This window comes from Panthera tigris, chromosome D3, assembly GCF_018350195.1.
Source record: "Panthera tigris isolate Pti1 chromosome D3, P.tigris_Pti1_mat1.1, whole genome shotgun sequence".
In the NCBI taxonomy this organism is placed as follows: Eukaryota; Metazoa; Chordata; class Mammalia; order Carnivora; family Felidae; genus Panthera; species Panthera tigris.
Window position 1 is genome coordinate 22,678,749 of NC_056671.1, and position 18,898 is coordinate 22,697,646.

An 18,898-nucleotide genomic window follows, 5' to 3' on the forward strand; every position below is an offset into this window, starting at 1 on the left:
GCCACCAGTCTGACTTGTGACCCTTGCTGGGACAGCCTTACAGCTTCCCACCTGACCCTGACAGTGCCCTTGCTGAGGCCTGGAGAAACATGCCTTTGCCTAGACTGCTAGGATCCCACTGCAGAGCCAGGGCCAGAAACCAGGGCTCAGGGCGGTGCTCAAGGCTATCAGGAGCTGGGGCCAGGGTATTGGAGTGTGGCTTTGGGATGGGGTTCCATGTCCCCCCAGTCGGCACCTGAGGGCCTTGGCCTGTGCCCAGTCTCTCTCAAAGTGTTTTGGGCAGTGGCTGCACCGTGTGCAGGGGGGAAGACCACAGAGTTTGGCAGGCTCTGGCAGAGGGACCAGAGAACCCAGGGCCCCCCTCTTGGCTGGGCCTTGCTGTGGGTGGGGAGGGTTATGTTCTACTCTGGCATGCTCATGGGGATAGGGTGGTATATGTCCGTGCAGAGGCAGGGATGGGGTCAGGGCCTCTGGAGCCAAAGCCTGCTGCCCTAGGGAATGAATGCCTTGGGCCTGCCTCGGTGCATGTGCATCCCAGGACCATGGCAAGAGTGCCAGGGCAAGGCTGGAAAGCAAGCCCATCAGATATGGAAAAATCCCCGGCAGCCATGATGATGTGGAATTTTCCCCATTCCAGAGTCGCCCATAATGGTGGGGGCAGTGGGGCTCTGACGTGGCCCATGCCCCACTGAGTGGCCACTGGTTTTGCACTGCCCACAGCTGGAGCTGTGCATTCCCAACTCAGGCGGGCACTACTTCCTATCCTTGGTCCTCTAGGGTGAGGAGGGAAGCCAGGAACTGAAAAAAGGTGGATGGGGATGGGGCACCTGCAGCCTGTGCTATGCTCAACTCTTATGGGCACCCTGGAGAGGTGTGGCAGCTGAGACCTCCTAGTGGCATGACTGGTTGCAGATAGGTCCCTTGTCTGAGCTTCCCTCAAGGGTTCTGGCACGACCCCCACCCCTCTTATCCACATTTTGGACCTCAGAAATATGTCCCCGGCTTGCCCTGACTCTTGAACCAGGAGCCCATACCTTACATTGGATCTTTAGGGTTCCGGAACCCCCAATAAAAGTTCAGCAATTGGTCTAGCCACCTCCCTTTTCCCAGAGCTGGGCTGCCCTCATCACCACCACCACGCCACCCCGTTTCCCAGGCACCCTCGAATCCCCTTCCGGGGCTGGGAGCTCAGCCCAGCCTCAGGGTCCGGCGGTGGGACAATGGCCCCGTTGGCGCTTCCGAGACAAACGCGCCTTGTTGAGCCGGCGGCGGGGGCGCGGCGCTGCGCTCGGGGACGCTGAATGCGGCTTCTGTGCGTTCCGGGCGGGCGCGGAGGGGCCGGGAGGGGGCCGGGGCCAGGGCGCCTATTGGCCGCAGCACCGGGGGACGGGCCAGGCGGCCGCACCTGGCCGGAGTAAGTGCGGCGGCGGCGGAGGCGGGAGCATGGTCCAGGCCCGGTGGAGTCGGGGGCCTGGGCGGGTACGCCCCGCCGCCTAGTAAGGGCCCGGGCGGCGCGGCCCGGGACGAACCAGCCACGCCAAGCCCGAGGAGAACGGGGCCAAGGTATGTTCTGGGGGCCCAGGACCCACCGCCAGCTTGTGCCCTGCCGGGGGTCTCTCGGCCGGTACTACCCAAACCTCCAAACTGGGATCGCAGTCAGACTCAGACTCAGAGCTGAGTGTTTGGGGAGTGCTGCACAACTGCTCCAGGGTCCCAGTGCCCCTGCCGGCTGACAGAGGGTGGGCAGGTGGGGGCAGGGAGGGGGCAGGTTGGTGTGTGCCCTGCCCTTGATTTCTTCCTCATAGACCCCTGTCCAGGGTTTTCCCAGTCCTTGGATGTGGGGTGGGTGGAGCTGGGTTGGAGCTGGAAGTCCATTAATGATTAATCTTGGACACAGCAGCCTGAGCTCTGGAGGAGGAAGGGCAGGGATCTCCCCTGTTCCCACCAGCGCTCTCCCCAAGGAGGAGGGGCATCCAACCAGGGGCTAGGGGCCAGGAGAAGGGATGGGTCCCCTCTGCTTGGGGAAGGCCCTGTCCTAAACCACAGAGGGGGCAAGGCCACCAAAGAGAGGCATGTGGGAGTAGGACAAACCTTGATATCCAGGAAGGGCCCACAGGAAATCCAGCCAGTTGAGTTCCCAGGACCAGTGCCCAGGAGGGGGTCCAGCTTGGTCTGTCCCCTCAGTATCAAGCCAGTATTTGGTCACAGCACAGAGTAAGACTGTGGTCTCTTCCCAGTGGAGCCCTTCTCCCCACCTGTCTTGAGCAGGAGAGGGTATGATCACACATCTGGCTGCAGTAACCCACACCAGTGGGGGGGAGGGAGAGAGGGCTGCAGACCTGACACCTGATCGCCTGTGTTGCCAAGGTGACAGGTGCCATGAAAATCCTCAGGAGGACAGTCCAGTTGGGAGAATCCAACCTCTTCCTTTACCAAGGGGGTGACCCAAGGTCCAGGGAGGGTAAGGCACGAGTAGGCCTGGGCCAGAGCAGCCCCAATACTGCTGCACTGTATTTTGCCCTGCAGCGGAGGCATTGCTACCATCCCCATTATCCTTACGGAGAAACTGAGGCTCAGGGCAATTCAGTGACTTGCCCAAGGTCACATAGTTCAAAGGTGACTGAGTTGACTACAGATCACAGGAGTCCTGTCCCAGCCTGCATCTCAGGACCAAAGCCCTGCTCAAGACCTCTCTGCTGCTCTGGGGTCCTGGGCTCTTGGATCTGCCTGTGCTGCCCCAAACCCCTAGCTCAGGACCCCTCCCCCTCCTTGCCTTCCTAGCTCCCAGCTCTGCCTGACACTCAGGGGGTGGGCAGGCTGCTACCCTGGGAGCAGAGACAACAGAGCCCTGTTCCCAGCTGCCACCTCGGGCTGCTTCATTCCCTGCTTCTCACTCAGGCAGAGCCCTGCCTGAAGGAAGCTCCCTGTGGACAAAGAAGCCTGCCTGCTTCCCACATATCCCCTTGTCCAATGGACATGGGTCTGCTGTTTGAGAGCATGGGTTGGAGGCCCTCTTGTCACCCCGCAAGAAAGGGGTGTATCCCTGACAGTCCCCACTCTGGGCCCTAACAGACTGGTGTGTCACCCCAGTGAGAGGCAGTGATTAACCTGGGAGAATGAGACACAGATGGTAGAATTCCAGGCATGGCAGCAGGCTTGGGAAGGGCTTCTTGCTTCACTTTGACTGAGTGAGGAATATGAAGAACGACCCCTTTTGTGAGCCTTATTCTACTCCAGACGGGAAGGGCGGGCAGGATTGAGCAGAGGTGTCCATGGGGATCAGTGGGCTGGGGGCTGGAGGAATCCCCAGGTGAGGAGTGATGGTTGGAAAGAACTGGCGTCCCAGACAATACCTTCTTTTCCACCTGCCAGTTCCAGGTGGCTTGGGCACTCCCAGGCCTGGTCCCAACAGTGCCCTGACTTGTCATGGGACCTCGGGCAAGTCTTTTCTTATCTGTGCCTCAGCTTCCCCCGATGTGAAACCTGGGGGTTAGGGAACTTGGGTTTGGAGCATGGGAAGTACGAGTGTTTGGATGAGGAGGGTAGCCTCCCAGAAGTCTGCACTGGTGGGTTCTGTTTTTCCTGCCAAGTGGGTCTAGAAGGGTCATGATAATAATCTGAGGTATGAGCAAAGGGCTCTGCATGCCTTGTCTCATTTGATCCTCACAGCAAGCCCTTGAGAGGGTCAAAGTATTCCCATTTTTAAGAGGTGAGGCTCAGAGAGGGGAAATCACCTGCCCAAGACTGCCCAGCGGGGGAGTGATGGAGCCAGACTTCATAGCCAGAGCATCTCAGCCTCTCTAGGAGGGGAGAGGCAGGTGGGAGGACCTAGGACGTGGTGCAGAGCAACTGCTCAGCACTTTGGAAAAACCTTTATATTGTTACATATTTTTATGCAAACAAGTGCATGACATTCCTTTAAAAAACATTTCAGTCAGGGTGCCTGGGTGGCTCATTCAGTTGAGCGTCCCACTTTGGCTCAGGTCGTGATCCTGTGGTTCCTGAGGTCGAGTCCTGAATCAGGCTCACTGTTGTCAACACAGAGCCCGCTTCGGATCCTCTGGCCCCCTCTCTCTCCCTGTCCCTCCCCTGTTCATGCTCTCTCTCTCTCTCTCAAATATTAAAAAAAATAAGTAAAAACAGTTCAGTCATGCTAGAAGATACAGAGAATGATATTACCAACCTCCACCTACTCACCTCTGGTGTTCTCAGTAATTTTGGTGCCAATAAAGAAATGACTGACTTCTTGGTTAACCTGTTCTTTGCCACTCTGAAGCTACTTTGGGGCAACTCCAGTCTGGTGGTGATTTTGCCCAGGCAAGGCAGTGTAGCAGGAAGAGCTTGCCTGTAGTTCTGACTTTGCCCATTTAGCCCCTCCACAAGTTTCTGAGCCTCAGTTTTCCCACCTGTCACATGGGCCAGCAGGTGACACTGGGAAACCTGTTGAGGTCCTAGGTATGGGTGCCATTTGAAACAGTAAAGACAGGTGACCCTGCAAGTTCAAAAAGTGCTTTCCGAGTCTTCAAAGACATTGCCCTCTTGTCAGTCAGCTGCCAGGCCTGGTACCCAACTGGCAGCCATTCCCCCAGCCAAGGGGGCAGTAGGAACAAGATGTCAGGGCTGACAGTTTGGGGGGGATCCTGCAAGCCAGCAAGTTGGGGTTCAGCTTAAGTGCCTCTCTGGGCGATCCTACCCATCTCTACTCCAGCACCCCACTCCAGAGGGACAGAGTGAGGAAGCTTCTGGGTCCTTGCAGGTCACTGCCCCAGGACTCCCAGGTAGAGGACCAACCTCTCCCTTCTGCACCTTTAACTGTGCAGCCCACACTTCCCAGATTCTCTGTCCCATGCCCCTGCTGCCTTTTCCCCACTGTAGGACACTGAGGCTCAGAGAGGGCTATGGTCACACAGCAAGGTGGGGTATGGTTCAGACTAGCCACTTCTCCCTCCTTCACCAGCCAGACTAGTTTTTCAAAATGGAAATATCTTTATTTTTCATTTTAGTTTTTTTCCCCAAGTAATACAGACTCTTGGTAAAACAAAATTATATATGTGTGTATATATATTTTCACTTCATTATATATTGTGGACACCATTTAAATGAATACATAACAAACCATGGGGTTAATGGCACGTAATATTTTTAACCATCCCCTATCATTGGACATTTAAGTTGTTTCTCTCCTCTTTGCTAAACTTTTGCACCCATCTCAGATCTCCTGTTAGATTATCTTCTGTGAACAAATTACCACAGATGGTATTGCTGGGTCTGAGATTGGACACTTTTAGAACTGTAATAAGTTGCTGTCAAACCTGCAGTCCGAGCACCGTAGGGAGTTTTTTTGCTCCACTTTTGAAGTGTCCTCCCCATGAGATTCCCTTCCAGCTACAAGAAACAACCCTAGGACACCCTCACCCGTTCAGCTTCTCTGCCAGAGCCCTGTTGCTATGCACACTGAACAAACAGCATTGATGACCAACAGTCAGGGAATGGTTCATGGGGAGCAGTGTTCCACAGAATGTTCTACAGGGAGTGGCTCTAGAGGCAACCTTTATCTTTATCTCCTTGGGGGGCTCTTTCCCTCCCTGCTCTCTTAAGCTCAGGGCTCTTCACCTTCCTCACCCTTTCTTTGATGATCCCATCTGCCCCTCCGACCTCAGTCCCCACCTCTGTGCCCATGACCCCCAACCTCTTTCTCCTGAGGTCTCCCTCTTATGCTCCAGGCAAGGGATCCTATTGCTCTTTGCACATTCTACAAACATCCCCCACACACCCCAGACTTAACTGGTCCTAAATGGAAACTGAAAATTGAAACACAACTCCAATAGTAAACATACGGCTCTCTTATCTGCCCCCCACTCAGGGACTAGCTCCACCCCCAGCCAGCCGGTCACCCAGCAGGAGTTCTTCCCTCCCCTCTTCCACACCCTATCACTCACCAAATGTTGTCTATTCCATGGCCTACAGATGGTTCCAGTTCATTCCCAGTGCTTTCCTTGGTCCAGGTCATTTCACACCTGGACAGCTATAACAACCACTGTCAAGGTCTGCTGGCTTCTCCCAGTCCTTCCCCACCTCTACTGTTTGTTTTCCATCCAGCAGCCTGATGGGAATCCCATCTCCTCACTCCTCTGCTGAAGACCTTCCCAGGGTTCCCCATTGCCCACAGGATCCAGCCCAGATTCCTTAGCATGCCTCCCAAAGTCTTGCATCTCCTGCCTGCCCCTGCCCCCTTTCTGGCTGTGCCTCCAGTCTCCCCTGTACACCCAACCTCTGACATACACACATACTGGACAGGCCAGCCAAGCTGAACATTTGTTAGTTTCTCAAGTCCCCTGGGTCTTTGCCAATCCAGGCAATCCTGCCTCCTGGCTCATTCTAGGGTAACAAGTGCATTAATTAATGCTAGCTGCTGTAACAGACAAGCCCCAAGTTCCAAAAGGCTTGACACACTGGAAGTTTAGTTGTCATTTTGAAATGGGTGTTAGGACTGGGTGTTGTATGGAAACCAATTTGACAATAAATTTCATATATTAAAAAAAAAAGAAAGAAAGAAATGGGTGTTAGGAGAGTGGTCAAGCGAATACCAGGCTCTCCCATTCATAGCCCTGCCCACTTCCAGATCCTTAAAGACCACCTCATTCATCCAGCCTATGGGAAAGGAGACCACAGAGAAGGCCTGCCCACTTAACATCAACAGTTATTATTCTGCTTACATTCCATTGGCCAGAATTCTGTCACATAAGGACACTGAACTGCAAGGGAGGATGGGAGATGTAGTTTGGCCATGTACTCCAGGAGAAAAGGGAACTAACTGCCTTTAAATTGGAAAACATGCAGCAGCTTCTGCTACCAGGGCCCTGTAAGCCCAGGAAGCTTCCCTGACCATGCTTTTCCTGCTCCCCAGGCTGGATCAGGTGTTTGTGTTCCAGCAAGGCCCACCAATGTGTCCTCCATCACAACCTGCAGCTGTCTGCTCCTCTCACCCCCAGGAATGTGAGCCCGGAGCTCTGGCACAGGACAACATGAACCCCAGCACTGGGCATGGTGCAGGTGCTCCCTAAGTATCTGTGGAACAGATCAATTTAAAACTCATTGTGGTCATGAAAAAGATATCCACAATCTATTGATATGTGGGAGGGGCCTGGGGAGCAAGTTAAAAACAAAATGTGCTTCCCTGAAGAGACCCTTCTGTCATCTGTATGGGTTAATATAGACAGAAAAAACACGGGGAGGCTTGTGCTAAAGTTTTAAGGACAGTGGCCTCCTTTAAATGGTCTTCTTTACATTTTTCTGTAATTGTCTGATTTTTTTTTTCAGTGAGCATGCACTGCTTTTATGATTAAAATAAGTTTTGCCAGGGTTTAGGGGTTGAGCTGGCCAGAGATGGTGTCACTATCAATATTCTGGCAGGGCTGGAAGCATAGGTTCTGCTATCTGTGCTTCCTACTCTAGAAAGCTTTCCTTCATGAGGCTCTTCTTTACTGGCCTTCCCACCCCACCCATGACCTCACCTTTGGTTCAGGAGCCTGAGCTCCACTCCCACCTGCCTGAGGTCCTTAACCTTGTGTGTCATATCTGGTCCTTGAGACTCAGCTCCCTCCTCTATAAACTAGAGGTGGTAACAGGGCCTCCCAGTGGCAAGGATTAGGGGTGTGTGTGATGCATGGGAAGTCCCGGGCACCAGACTGTGTTTGGTCAAAAGTCCACACTCATAAACCACCTCTCTGCTGTTTGATGCCTGCTCTGCCCTGACTCACGCCCATACATTTATCTGTCTTCAGACTAGCTTGGTCCAGGACAGATAAAACGACTCTACTCCATGCCCTGGACCAATCCAGCACTCACAGATATAAGGACTCTGAACCTTCCCAGTGGCTGTTTAAACTCTGGTATTTCATGGGTACTTGAGGGTTGCTCCCAGGCTGTGTGGGGCTCTGGGGGAAAGAGCAAAATGTCAGAGCAGTGTCAGATGCCTGCTGTTCCCTGGGAGGAGCTGGCAGCCGCTCAACTTATGACAGTGCTCAGTGTGGGATACATGATTGTCACAATAATGGTCACTATTAGCTGAGAGTGACACCTTGGTCCCTAGAGCCTCCCATGCCTGAAGGAAGGGTGTGAGGTGCTTTTCTGGGCATCCTCTGTTCATGGGCAAGGCTGAATCCAGACCTGAAGACAGACCTGAACCCAGCTAAGAGCGAGGCGTAAAAGATTTCAGTGCCTGGGCTGAGCCTGAGGGCCACTGGGGTTTGGGACTAGGGCCCCTAGAACTGCCTCTTCCTGTCAAGACCTTGGGAAGTATTGGCAACTGCAGTCAGGACAGGCATGATCCATACTGCCTCTTTGATGAAGGACTTGGAGCTCAGAGAGGTGAAGTCTCATCAGATACCTCCTCCCAGAGCTGGTCAGGTTTTCCGCCTCCAGGAGGCCTCCCAGGCTGGGTTACTTGCTCTCTGGGCTCCCAGAGATTTTAGACAAACCTTGGTCTCTGGTTGTGTCTTAGAATCTTGAAGCCTTGGAGTTTGGCAAGTCTGCATTTGGACTCTGGCTCTGACTGCCCCCTGCTAACTGTGTGACCGTGGACAGATGAGTTCACCTCTCTGAGCCTTGGTTTCTTCACCTTGTGAGTGGGCTAATCCTGGTGCTTCCTGCCTAGGGCAGGCATGCAACTTAAATGAGGTGCAGCTTGAGGAGCAATTAACCTCCCTGCCCCACTTGCCTCCCTGTCCCTCCCATGGCCTTTGAGCCTGTCCCAGACTCTCTGCAGGGCTCTGCGGCTGCTTGTGTCCTTTATCCAAGGACACCTGAGACCTTGCTGAGCCCTTGGATGAAGGAGCTGCCTGGCTGCTGAGGTCTAGAGACAGTCAGGGACCACCCAGAGGGTGCTCCTGGCAGAGGGCCAAAGCAGCACCTGCAAGGTATAGACACATGCCACCTGCTATCCCCAGGGAGGGAGCTCATGAATATTCACACCCGCTGGAGCGTGAGGGAGCCAGCCAGAATACTGCTGGGTGTCATTGGAGCGTTCCTGTTTCCCAGTGACCGCAGAGGCAGCCTGAGAGTCAGACGTGGCTCATAAAGGGAGAGGAAAGGGGCAACCAGCTACGGCCCGAGGTGAGTGTGTCTTCCTCCACTCCTGCATTTAGGTCCCTGGGAGAGCAGGACACCTGGAACCAAGGCCTGCCAGTAGTGATGCTATAGGACAGAAGGTTTACCATCCTGGGCTCGGTTTCCCTATGTGCACACTGTGAGGATGAGTCCTGTTTCTCCTTCATTCTCCAAAAGATGCTGGTCCAACCAAACAGGAGGATTGCTGGGCCTGGCCTGGAGCCAGCTGTCAGCACAGATGGAAGGTGATGTGGCTAGGGTAACCAAGAAGGACCGGAATAGATGGGGTGGACTAGGGAGGGGGTGCCATCTACCCTGAGCGCCTGGAACTGTCACGACCATAGGCAGAGGAAGAGAGACCCAGGTTCTAGTTCTGTCTCTGCTATGGCTGTGCTATGTGACCTTGAGGGTGGCCCTGTCCTCTCTGAGCCTTAGCCTCTCTGCCGTCTGTCTTCCAGATTGGAAGCTGTGAGGCTTGGGCCACACTGAAATTGTGCCTGGTACCCCATGGCCTTGGACCTGGGGCTTTTAGCTGACTGCAAGCCTCCATCACGGGCCAGTGAGCACACACCTTGAAGCAGCTGTGACTGGGACCTGGGAGGGTAATAATAATGATGATAATAATAATAATAATAATGGTGGCAGCTCCTGCACAGGGAGTGTCTGCTCTGTGCCAGCCCTGTGCTGGGCACTTTCCTTGTGAGATGCTTTCTGCAGAGCACCCTGTGATGGAGAGTTGGTGGCATCATTTTGGAGGAGAAACTGAGACCCAGAGAGGGACACAGCCTTGCCTAGGGCACACAGAAAGGAAGCAGCACAACTGGGTTTCAAATCCAGGACTCTGGTCCCAAGGTGCTGGCTCCAGGTGCCTCTCATATGTGTGACTCACACATGTGGCTCTCACACTTGTATTAGCCCTGGCCACGCTCTGCTCTGAAGGTCAGGGGGGTCATTCATCAAACATTTACCAGGTGCCAGGCTCCAAGAGCTCAGGGATGAGTTAGCTTCAGGCTTGCATGTGGCTGGGCACAGAGGAGATCTCTCCTCCCATAAGCCTGGGACTGCGAACCAGGACTGGGCCCTGGTCAATAGTGATAATAATAATTAATATGGATTGATCTCCATTTGTGTGCATGCATTCTCTCATTCAAATCTCAGTCTCATGACTATTTCCTTTCTGCCAGGCTCCTGGCTGCCAGCCAGCCCCTCTCTGGGCCTCGGTCTACCCAGGGGCTCTGCCTGTGATTACCAAGGACCCTGTTTGCCCCTAACTTGCTGTTGTGTGTCCATTGTACATGTGAGGAGACTGAGACTCTTGAGAGGGTGAGCGACATGCCTAAGTTCACAGAGGCCAGGCAGGAAGGAAACCACTAGCCTTGAATGCTTCAGGCTGACACAGTAGGGACCAGCCACCAAGGCCCCCCATCTCTCCACTCTTCATCCTAGCTGCTCTAGCCCAGCCCACAGAGGCCAGAACCTGCTGTGCTGCTGAGAGAGAACCCCATTAGCCACACTGTGGCCTCCTGCAGTGGATCTTCTGGCTGCACACACACTTCCTGCAGGCTTGGGACCAGGCCTGGGACGTGCCAGGCAGAGGCTGTCATGGACAGAGCTGGAACCTGCATATTGGAGGCCGACAGACTTGGGCTTCAATCCCAGCCCTGCCCCCTGCTTTACCTGGGCAAGTCACATCACCTCCTGGAGCCCCAGTTTCCCCATCTGCAAAATGGGGGTGACAGTGGGGTCTGCCTGGCAGGATAGCTGAGCAGAACCCATGAGATGCTCTAGAGAAACCCCTGTCCAGGGCCTGCCTCATAGCAGGGGCTCAAAAGTGAAACCTGAGGGCCGGCATGGTTTGAGGAAGCCCAAGTGGTGGAGTGAAGTAGTGACGCCGTGATGGGAGGGTTGGGGGCGCTGTCCTGGGCAAGTCTAGGCAGAGCCTGATTGGTGGTTTTGGGAAGCTGGTCTGCCCCCTACTGCTGGGCCTCCACCCCAGAGCCTGTGCCTTCAGCTTCCAGATTTCTGGAAAGTGCCCTGGTGAGTGGTGCTGCTGGGACAACGGTGGGCCCTTGGGATCTAGGGAGGGCAAGAATTTTACCCTTCCCTGTTTTAAAGTCAGAGAACCTGAGGCCTAGGGCCTCATTCAGGGTTTGGGCCCAAGTCTGAGGCTCTGGCCTGGCCCAAGGTTCTGCCCTGTTTCCCCCTAACCACCTCCTCGCTGGGCCCCCAGGGAGCGGGAGGCCAAATGCGGCACTTGATGCATGGGGCCAGTTTGTGCTTGGTGGGGGACAGGGAAAGGGGGGAGGAGACGGCGGGGGGCTAGCAGCCACTCCTTGTTCAGGAGAGCCCACCCTGACAGACCAGGAGCAGGTCCCCAGGAGCTCAGGAGGGAAACAGCTAATACTCTTTGAGAGAGACCTATGTGCTAATTGCTTTGCCTACTCCCATCTCTGGAAGAGCCAGTGAGGGGGTCTATCAGCTTCCCAATTTCAGAGGTGAGAAACTGAGGCTCTCAGTGTTCCTGTGATTGAAACACAGGCCTGGGGCTTCCAGAGCCTGAGGTCAGCACCTCCCCCTCCATGACCATACTGTCTAGTCACCTTACCCCACCTGGCAAGCTTTATGACCTATTATTTAAACATATTAAATATATTTTATTGCCTTTTTATTAAAAAATCCATATTCCCTTTTGGGGCATCTGGGTGGCTCAGTCGGTTAAGCGTCTGACTCTTGATTTCGGGTCAGGTCATGGTCTCATGGTTTGTGGAGTCAACCTCCACCCCCCAACCACTGGTTGCCTGCTTGGGATTCTCTCCTTTTCTGCCCCTCCCCTGCACATGTGTGCTCTCCCTCTCAAAATAAACTTAAAAAAATACATAACTCCTTTTTAAAAAAGTAATTGTTACAGAAACGCATAATATTGAAAAATATTCCATTATGTACCCCTTTCCAAGCTATGTAGAGGATACTACGGCTCAAATTTAGAATATTGCCCTCCAGTTGTTTCTGGGCCTGCATGTATATTTACCTATATATGCATATGGATGTGGGGGCATAAAGTTCTGGAACTTTCTTTTTTCACATTGATAGATCATGTGCTTTTTTTTTTCTAGGATTAAAAAAAAATTTATTTATTTTGAGAAAGAGAGAGAGAGAATCCCAAGCAGGCCCTGTGCTGTCAGTGCAGAGCCCAACTTGGGGCTCAATCTCACGTGAGATCGTGACCTGAGCTGAGATCACGAGTCGGTCACTTAACTGACTGAGCCACCCAGGCGCCCCAGATCATGATGTTTTTTTGAGTCAGTCCACTTAGCTCTGCCTTGTTTTGTTATTTGGTACAGATGACTCCATCTGGGAAAAGGCCTTGGTTTGTGTAACAGTCCCCCCCTGCCCCGATGGACACAGATTGTTTCTAGTTTTTCAAATTTCTGACTAAGCTTCTATGAGCACCGTTACATGTGTGACTTTGTCCAAGTGTTTCTGTAGAATAGTTGGAATTTGGAAAGCTTATACCTTCCTCCTTTGATAGAATAAACGGCTTCTGGAAACATTCTCCCCCATCCTCATTTACTCCTGACCTGTCCACCTTGCCCACCTAAGAGTGAACAGGGATATGTCATTGTCATGAGGGAAGCCAAATTCCCTCTCGCATAGTTTCTTCCTCTGCAACTTGTTTCTTCATGTCCTTTCCGGTGACGAGAAATTTCTAGATAAGCAGAAGACTCAGGGATGGGTGCTGGCTGGTGGGGTTGGCCTGGAGTGCTCCTTCTCTAAGAAACATTTATGGGTGCCTTGGGTAACTTTCCCAGAGGGGAGTGTGGGGTCCTCCTCCAGGCTGGTTATTTAGCCTCTGCCCCAGGGATGGTGGGAACGTGCCATGCGTGTGGTCACGGGGCAGCATGCATGACTTCTTGTGGCCTCAGGGGCCCAAGGCCCCCATGCAGCTTGTGTCAGAACAGGAGTGGAAAGTTTCGTGCCCTGGTCTTATAGCTAAAGGGAGGTAGGAAGGCATCCTGAGCCCTAGCTCTCTCCTGGACTCCCATCCCTCAGCATGAACTACCTCCATTACAGTTCATGCCTCATTCCTCTGCTATTAGGGTTGCCACAATTAGACTAAAACTAGACTGAAAACTTTCCCCAAGCCCGCCCCCCCCAAAAAAAAAACCAGGACACCAAACTAAATTTAATTTTCAGATAGACATTGAATAATTTTTATTATGTCCTGTATAATATTAAAATTAAATTTTATTCATTGTTTATCTGAAATTCAGGATTACCTGGGCAAACCTGCCTGCTGGAAATTAGAGAAGAGGTAGGCATGTGGGCAGAGGCTGTGCTGTGTGACTTGAACCCTCTCCTTCCTCGCTCTGAGCCTCAGTTTCTCCATCTGCCTGCCCTACAGACGCAGGGACATAGGGGCCAGCGAAAGGAGTGGAAGAGCCTCAACCCTTCACCAGGCAGCTGGGAAGGGTGGCACGGGGAACAGGTGGGACTGGTTAGGTCCTTTGAAAGGTGAGACATCCAGGCCCTGGGAGGTCCCTGGCCCCAGGCCTGGGGGGACAGGGCATTGGGAGAGGGTCTTCTTCTCCATCTTAGAAAATGATTTCATTATGAAGCACAAAAATGTACAAGAAATACACTGGTGAACACCCAGGTATCCACCGTACCCTTCAGCTTAAAAATTAAAACCAAGGGGCACCTTGGTGGCTCAGTCAGTTAAGCATCCGACTTCAGCTCAGGTCATGATCTTGCAGTTCAAGTCCCGCATCAGGTGAGCTCGAGCCCTGCTTCAGGCTCCTCACTGACAATGTGGAGCCTGTGTGGGATTCTCTCTCTCGGCCCCTTGCTTACTCTCACCCTCTCTCTCCCCCCAAAAAATGAAAATTAATTAATTAATCAATTAAAATATTTATTTTATTAAAAATTTGTAATGTTTATTTAATTTTGAGAGAGAGAGACAGAGCAGGAGTGGGGGAGGGGCAGAGAGAGAGGGAGACACAGAATCCGAAGCAGGCTCCAGGCTCTGAGCTGTCAGCACAGAGCCCGATGTGGGGCTCGAACCCACAAACTGGGAGAACATGACTTGAGCTGAAGTCTGCCGCTTAACCAACTGAGCCACCCAGGCACCCATCAATTAAAAAAATTTTTTTTTATTAAAAATTTTTTTTTAACGTTTATTTTTGAGACAGAGAGAGACAGAGCATGAACAGGGGAGGGGCAGAGAGAGAGGGAGACACAGAATCGGAAGCAGGCTCCAGGCTCTGAGCTGTCTGCACAGAGCCCGACGCAGGGCTCGAACTCACGGACCACGAGATCGTGACCTGAGCTGAAGTTGGACGCTGGACCGACTGAGCCACCCAGGCACCCCTAAAAAAATTTTTAAAACCAAACCAGACAGTAGAACCTTCTCCCTTCTCCCTGTCCCATTGCCAGGTCTCTGTCTGCGTTGGCTTTGCCCACTGTCTGTCTGCAACCCTGTTTCTCCCTCTCCATGTGTTTGTCACTCTGTCTCTGTATAGACCTTGCTGGGGGCCACAGAGCTGGCAGAGGCCAGTCCCAATGTCAAAGGTTGCCCCTCAACCCAGCCAGGCCTGGGGTAGCAGTGGAGGCTCCCTGGGGCCGGCCTCCTAATGCTTGCCCTGTTCTCTGCTCCCTCAGTTGTCTGAGATGCCGCTGCCGCAGAAGAAGCGCTGGGTGTCCATGGCCAAGGGGCTGGTGCTAGGAGCACTCTTCACTAGCTTCCTGCTGCTGCTGTACTCCTATGCTGTCCCCCCGCTGCACGCTGGCCTGGCCTCCACGTGAGTGGCCCTCCTGGAGGGCCAAGGGGCGGGAGGGTTGGGGTGAGGGGGCACCCTGTACCCTGCACCATGCTGTGCTGGGCAGAAGTTGTACTGAGGGCAGAGCTTGCTGTGTAATCCTGGGCCTCAGTGTCCTCATCTGTGAAGTGGGCATAATAGAGCCTGCCTCGTGGATCATGTGAAGAAAATAACACTGTCTGTGTACAGGGCTGGGATTATCATCTGAGGTTGCAATGGGGCTGGGAGGCGGGGGTGACTTGTCCAAGAGAACTCACTGGCACAGGGCCGAGATTCAGACTGCGGTCTGTCTGCCTCCAAGCCTGGCTCCTAGCCATGAGGCTCTCCCACCTCCTCGTGGGGCTGCTCAGCCCAGGCCTGGCATGGCTTGTGCTCTTAGTTGGTGGTATTAAGTTGAACTAGAGGAAATTACCAATTATTGACTTTCTGGTCAAAAACTGACCTACAAAATATGTGGTTCAACCTAATCCTCGTTCATGATAAATGTAGGATGTGGTGGCCATGGATGAGACAAGAACCAGCAAGCTTGACCTCACACCAACACTGCAAATGGAGCCTGTTATTTTCCCCATTTCATAGATAAGGAAAGTGAGGCCCAAGAGACCACACCACCTGCCCACGCATCACAGCCTGGACACAGGCCTGTCTGGTCCCCTGGCCTGCCTCTCCTGCTATCACCATCCTCAACAACCCTGATCTTTAGATACCAGTGGGCAGGGGGTGCTGAGTCCTGAGGGCCCCAGCAGACCCTGAGGCTCTCCCCACCATTTCATCCACAGCAGGACCCCAGAGGGCGCAGCACCCTGCTCCCCGATCCCGGGTGAGCCAGAGGTGCCCACCCTCGCCAACGGCTCTGCAGGAGGGTGCCAGCCTCGGCGCGACATCGTGTTCATGAAGACGCACAAGACGGCCAGCAGCACGCTGCTCAACATCCTGTTCCGCTTTGGCCAGAAGCACGGACTCAAGTTCGCCTTCCCCAACGGCCGCAACGACTTCGACTACCCGGCTTTCTTCGCCCGCAGCCTGGTGCAGGACTACCGGCCCGGGGCCTGCTTCAACATCATCTGCAACCACATGCGCTTCCACTACGACGAGGTCCGGGGCCTGGTGCCCCCCAACGCCACCTTCATCACCGTGCTCCGCGACCCAGCCCGCCTCTTCGAGTCCTCCTTCCACTACTTCGGCTCAGTGGTGCCCTTCACGTGGAAGCTCTCGGGCCACGACAAGCTGGCCGAGTTCCTGCAGGACCCAGACCGCTACTATGACCCCAACGGCTACAACGCCCACTACCTCCGCAACCTGCTCTTCTTCGACCTGGGCTATGACAGTGGCCTGGACCCGGGCAACCCACAGGTGCAGGAGCACATCCTGGAGGTGGAGCGCCGCTTCCACCTGGTGCTCCTGCAGGAGTACTTCGACGAGTCCCTGGTGCTGCTCAAGGACCTGCTGTGCTGGGAGCTGGAGGACGTGCTCTACTTCAAGCTCAATGCCCGCCGCGCCTCAGCCGTGCCACGCCTCTCCGGGGAGCTGTACCAGCGCGCCACGGCCTGGAATGTGCTGGACGCCCGCCTCTACCGCCACTTCAACGCCAGCTTCTGGCGCAAGGTGGAGGCATTCGGGAGGGAGCGCATGGCCCGCGAGGTGGCCGCCCTGCGGCGCGCCAACGAGCGCATGCGGCACATCTGTATCGACGGGGGCCGAGCCGTGGATGCCGCCGCCATCCAGGACTCGGCCATGCAACCCTGGCAGCCGCTGGGCGCCAAGTCCATCCTGGGCTACAACCTCAAGAAGAGCATCGGGCAGCGGCACGCGGAGCTTTGCCGTCGCATGCTCACGCCTGAGATCCAGTACCTGATGGACCTCGGTGTCAACCTGTGGGTCACTAAGCTCTGGAAGCTCATCCGGGACTTTCTCAAGTGGTGACATCTGGCCCACCGGCAGCCCCCTCTGCCCGCTGCATCGCTGAGGAGGGGCCGGGCAGGGGCCTGCTGGCCTCCCCTGTGCCCTCCTGGTGCCACCCCGGCTCTGGGGGTAAGGTGGGGCTGCTGCAGGGGCGCAGCCAGCCAGGACTGGGCCCAGGCACACAGGGCCTGAGATCAGTATTTGACTAGTTATAGCTTTTTTAAAAGTTAAATCTCCTCCCCTCCAAAAACGAATGTTCTGTTTCCTGCCTCCTCTTAAAGGGGAGACTTGAGAAGTAAAAGAATTTGATGTTGTGTTTTTTGTTAATCAGCCTCAGTGGTGCTGACTGATGGGGCCCTGGGTGGGAGGTGACTGAGGATGGGGGGACCCGCAAGAGAGCATGGCGGGTACCTGAGAGTGTCTGTGGGACAGAGCCCAGTGACGTGATGGGGTTTGATGTGCACCTGTTACATGCTGAAGCCCTGAGTGGTTGAAGGACTCCCATGATTTACCAAGACCTGGAAGAGCGTGTGTGTGTGTGATCATCCTGGGGCTATTCCAGTCACTTACTCCAGTTGAACATTGGTTATGTGCCCAGCGTTGGGCTAAGTGGGTTGGTTATCTCAGTTCATCTTCGTCAAAACTTAGCAACGTGGGAACTGTTATTTTCTCATGCCAGAGATGAGGAAGGGAGCTCAGAGAAAGTCATTTGGCCAAGATCACACAGCAAGTAAGTGGTAGGACTGGAACAGAGGCCGGGAAGGATGGTGTGTGCAGCCAGATTTGAGACAGTCCAAGTGGGGTGTGTGTGTGTGTGTGTGTGTGTGTGGTGTGTGACAGGGAGTACTTGGTGTAGCACTGAACAGCAAGCCCCGGGCCCAGGCTGAGTTCCTTGTGTAATCTCATTAATCCTCACAATCACCCTTTGCAGTAGGCACAGTTACCATCCCATGTTACAGATGTGGGAATTGACATTCTGAGTGACAGCAAAAGGGACTTTCCCGAGATCTTGCAGGTACACATTAGACCCAAAACTAAACCTTCTTCTCCCTGGGACCCCAGATGCCTTGCCTCAATGCCTGTGCACCCTGTGCCTGTTTACCCCATCTCTCCACTGACCACTCCAGGCTGCCTCACCATCTGCTTGTACTCCACCCTGCCCAGGCTCTGGGTTTCCCCCTTCCACCCTGGGGTTCAGTTTAATTAATCCAAAAAAAATTGGCATTTATCAGATAGCTGCTGTGCCCCCCAGCCCTGAGCTGGCCCTGAGCATACAACAGTCAGCAAGTTGATCCCTGCCCTCCTGGAGCTCAGGTCCAGAGACAAAGATAGAGGCCAAGCAATCAAGTCACATTGAGTATGACCAACCAAGGCGGGGATGCATCAGTTCTAACCATCTGTCTCCCTCGGCCTCCCCAGGGGGACAACAGCCCTTTCTGGGGCACGGGACTCTTAGATCTCTAACTAAGAGCCAGCAGCCAGACACGAAAGGCAGAAACCACAGCCAAGTGACTTTATTGGAGACCTGTCTGTACCAGGCTCCAAACCACATGCTTGCACACCTTATCTGAATATCTACAGCATCCCAGCTTTATAAACCAAAGCTCAGAGAGGTTAAGTGACCTACCCAAGGCCACACATCTAATTAGTGCCAGTACCACATTTCAAAGCCAGATTAGTCAGCTCTTATCTTAACCCCTCCCTGAGTTTGAGTCACTGTTTCTCCTGGGAGCAAGTTTCTGGCCCAAACAGGCTGGGAAGAAGTTAGGGTGACCAGCTGTCTCAATTTCCTGGGACTGTCCCAGTTTTTGCACCAAAAGGTCTCACATCCCAGGAAACTCCTCAGTCCTGGGCAACCAGGATGGCTGCTCAGCCTGGAACAGTTTTGACCCCACCAGCCCCCAGGAGCTACTGTCTATACCTTCTTAATGTTTCTTTGCAGCAAGCAATAAGCACATCTTTGAAGGCTTTAAATCATACGGAGAAAACTAAGCAGAAGAAAGAAAGAAAGAAAGAAAGAAAGAAAGAAAGAAAGAAAGATATTATTGACTCCAGATTCATGAGATAATCCC

The 18,898-nt window shown here is 53.8% G+C and overlaps 1 protein-coding gene across 14 annotated transcripts; it reads left to right on the forward strand.

The window, feature by feature from the left end:
- The first annotated feature begins 1,367 nt into the window (after window positions 1-1,367).
- Window positions 1,368-17,140, forward strand: GAL3ST1 (galactose-3-O-sulfotransferase 1). Of its 14 annotated transcripts, none has more exons than XM_042962943.1 (6): window positions 1,368-1,563; window positions 6,908-7,053; window positions 8,949-9,114; window positions 13,511-13,620; window positions 14,767-14,906; window positions 15,704-17,140. In XM_042962943.1, the coding sequence occupies exons 5-6, from the start codon at window positions 14,776-14,778 to the stop codon at window positions 16,845-16,847; spliced, it is 1,275 nt and encodes a 424-aa protein (XP_042818877.1). In that variant the 5' UTR covers window positions 1,368-1,563; window positions 6,908-7,053; window positions 8,949-9,114; window positions 13,511-13,620; window positions 14,767-14,775; the 3' UTR covers window positions 16,848-17,140. The 14 variants fall into 14 exon arrangements, with proteins under 14 accessions (XP_042818877.1, XP_042818874.1, XP_042818879.1 ...); XM_042962940.1 differs by lacking the exon at window positions 6,908-7,053 and adding an exon at window positions 13,380-13,420; XM_042962941.1 differs by lacking the exons at window positions 1,368-1,563; window positions 6,908-7,053 and adding exons at window positions 8,146-8,370; window positions 8,504-8,623.
- The last annotated feature ends 1,758 nt before the right edge of the window (window positions 17,141-18,898 follow it).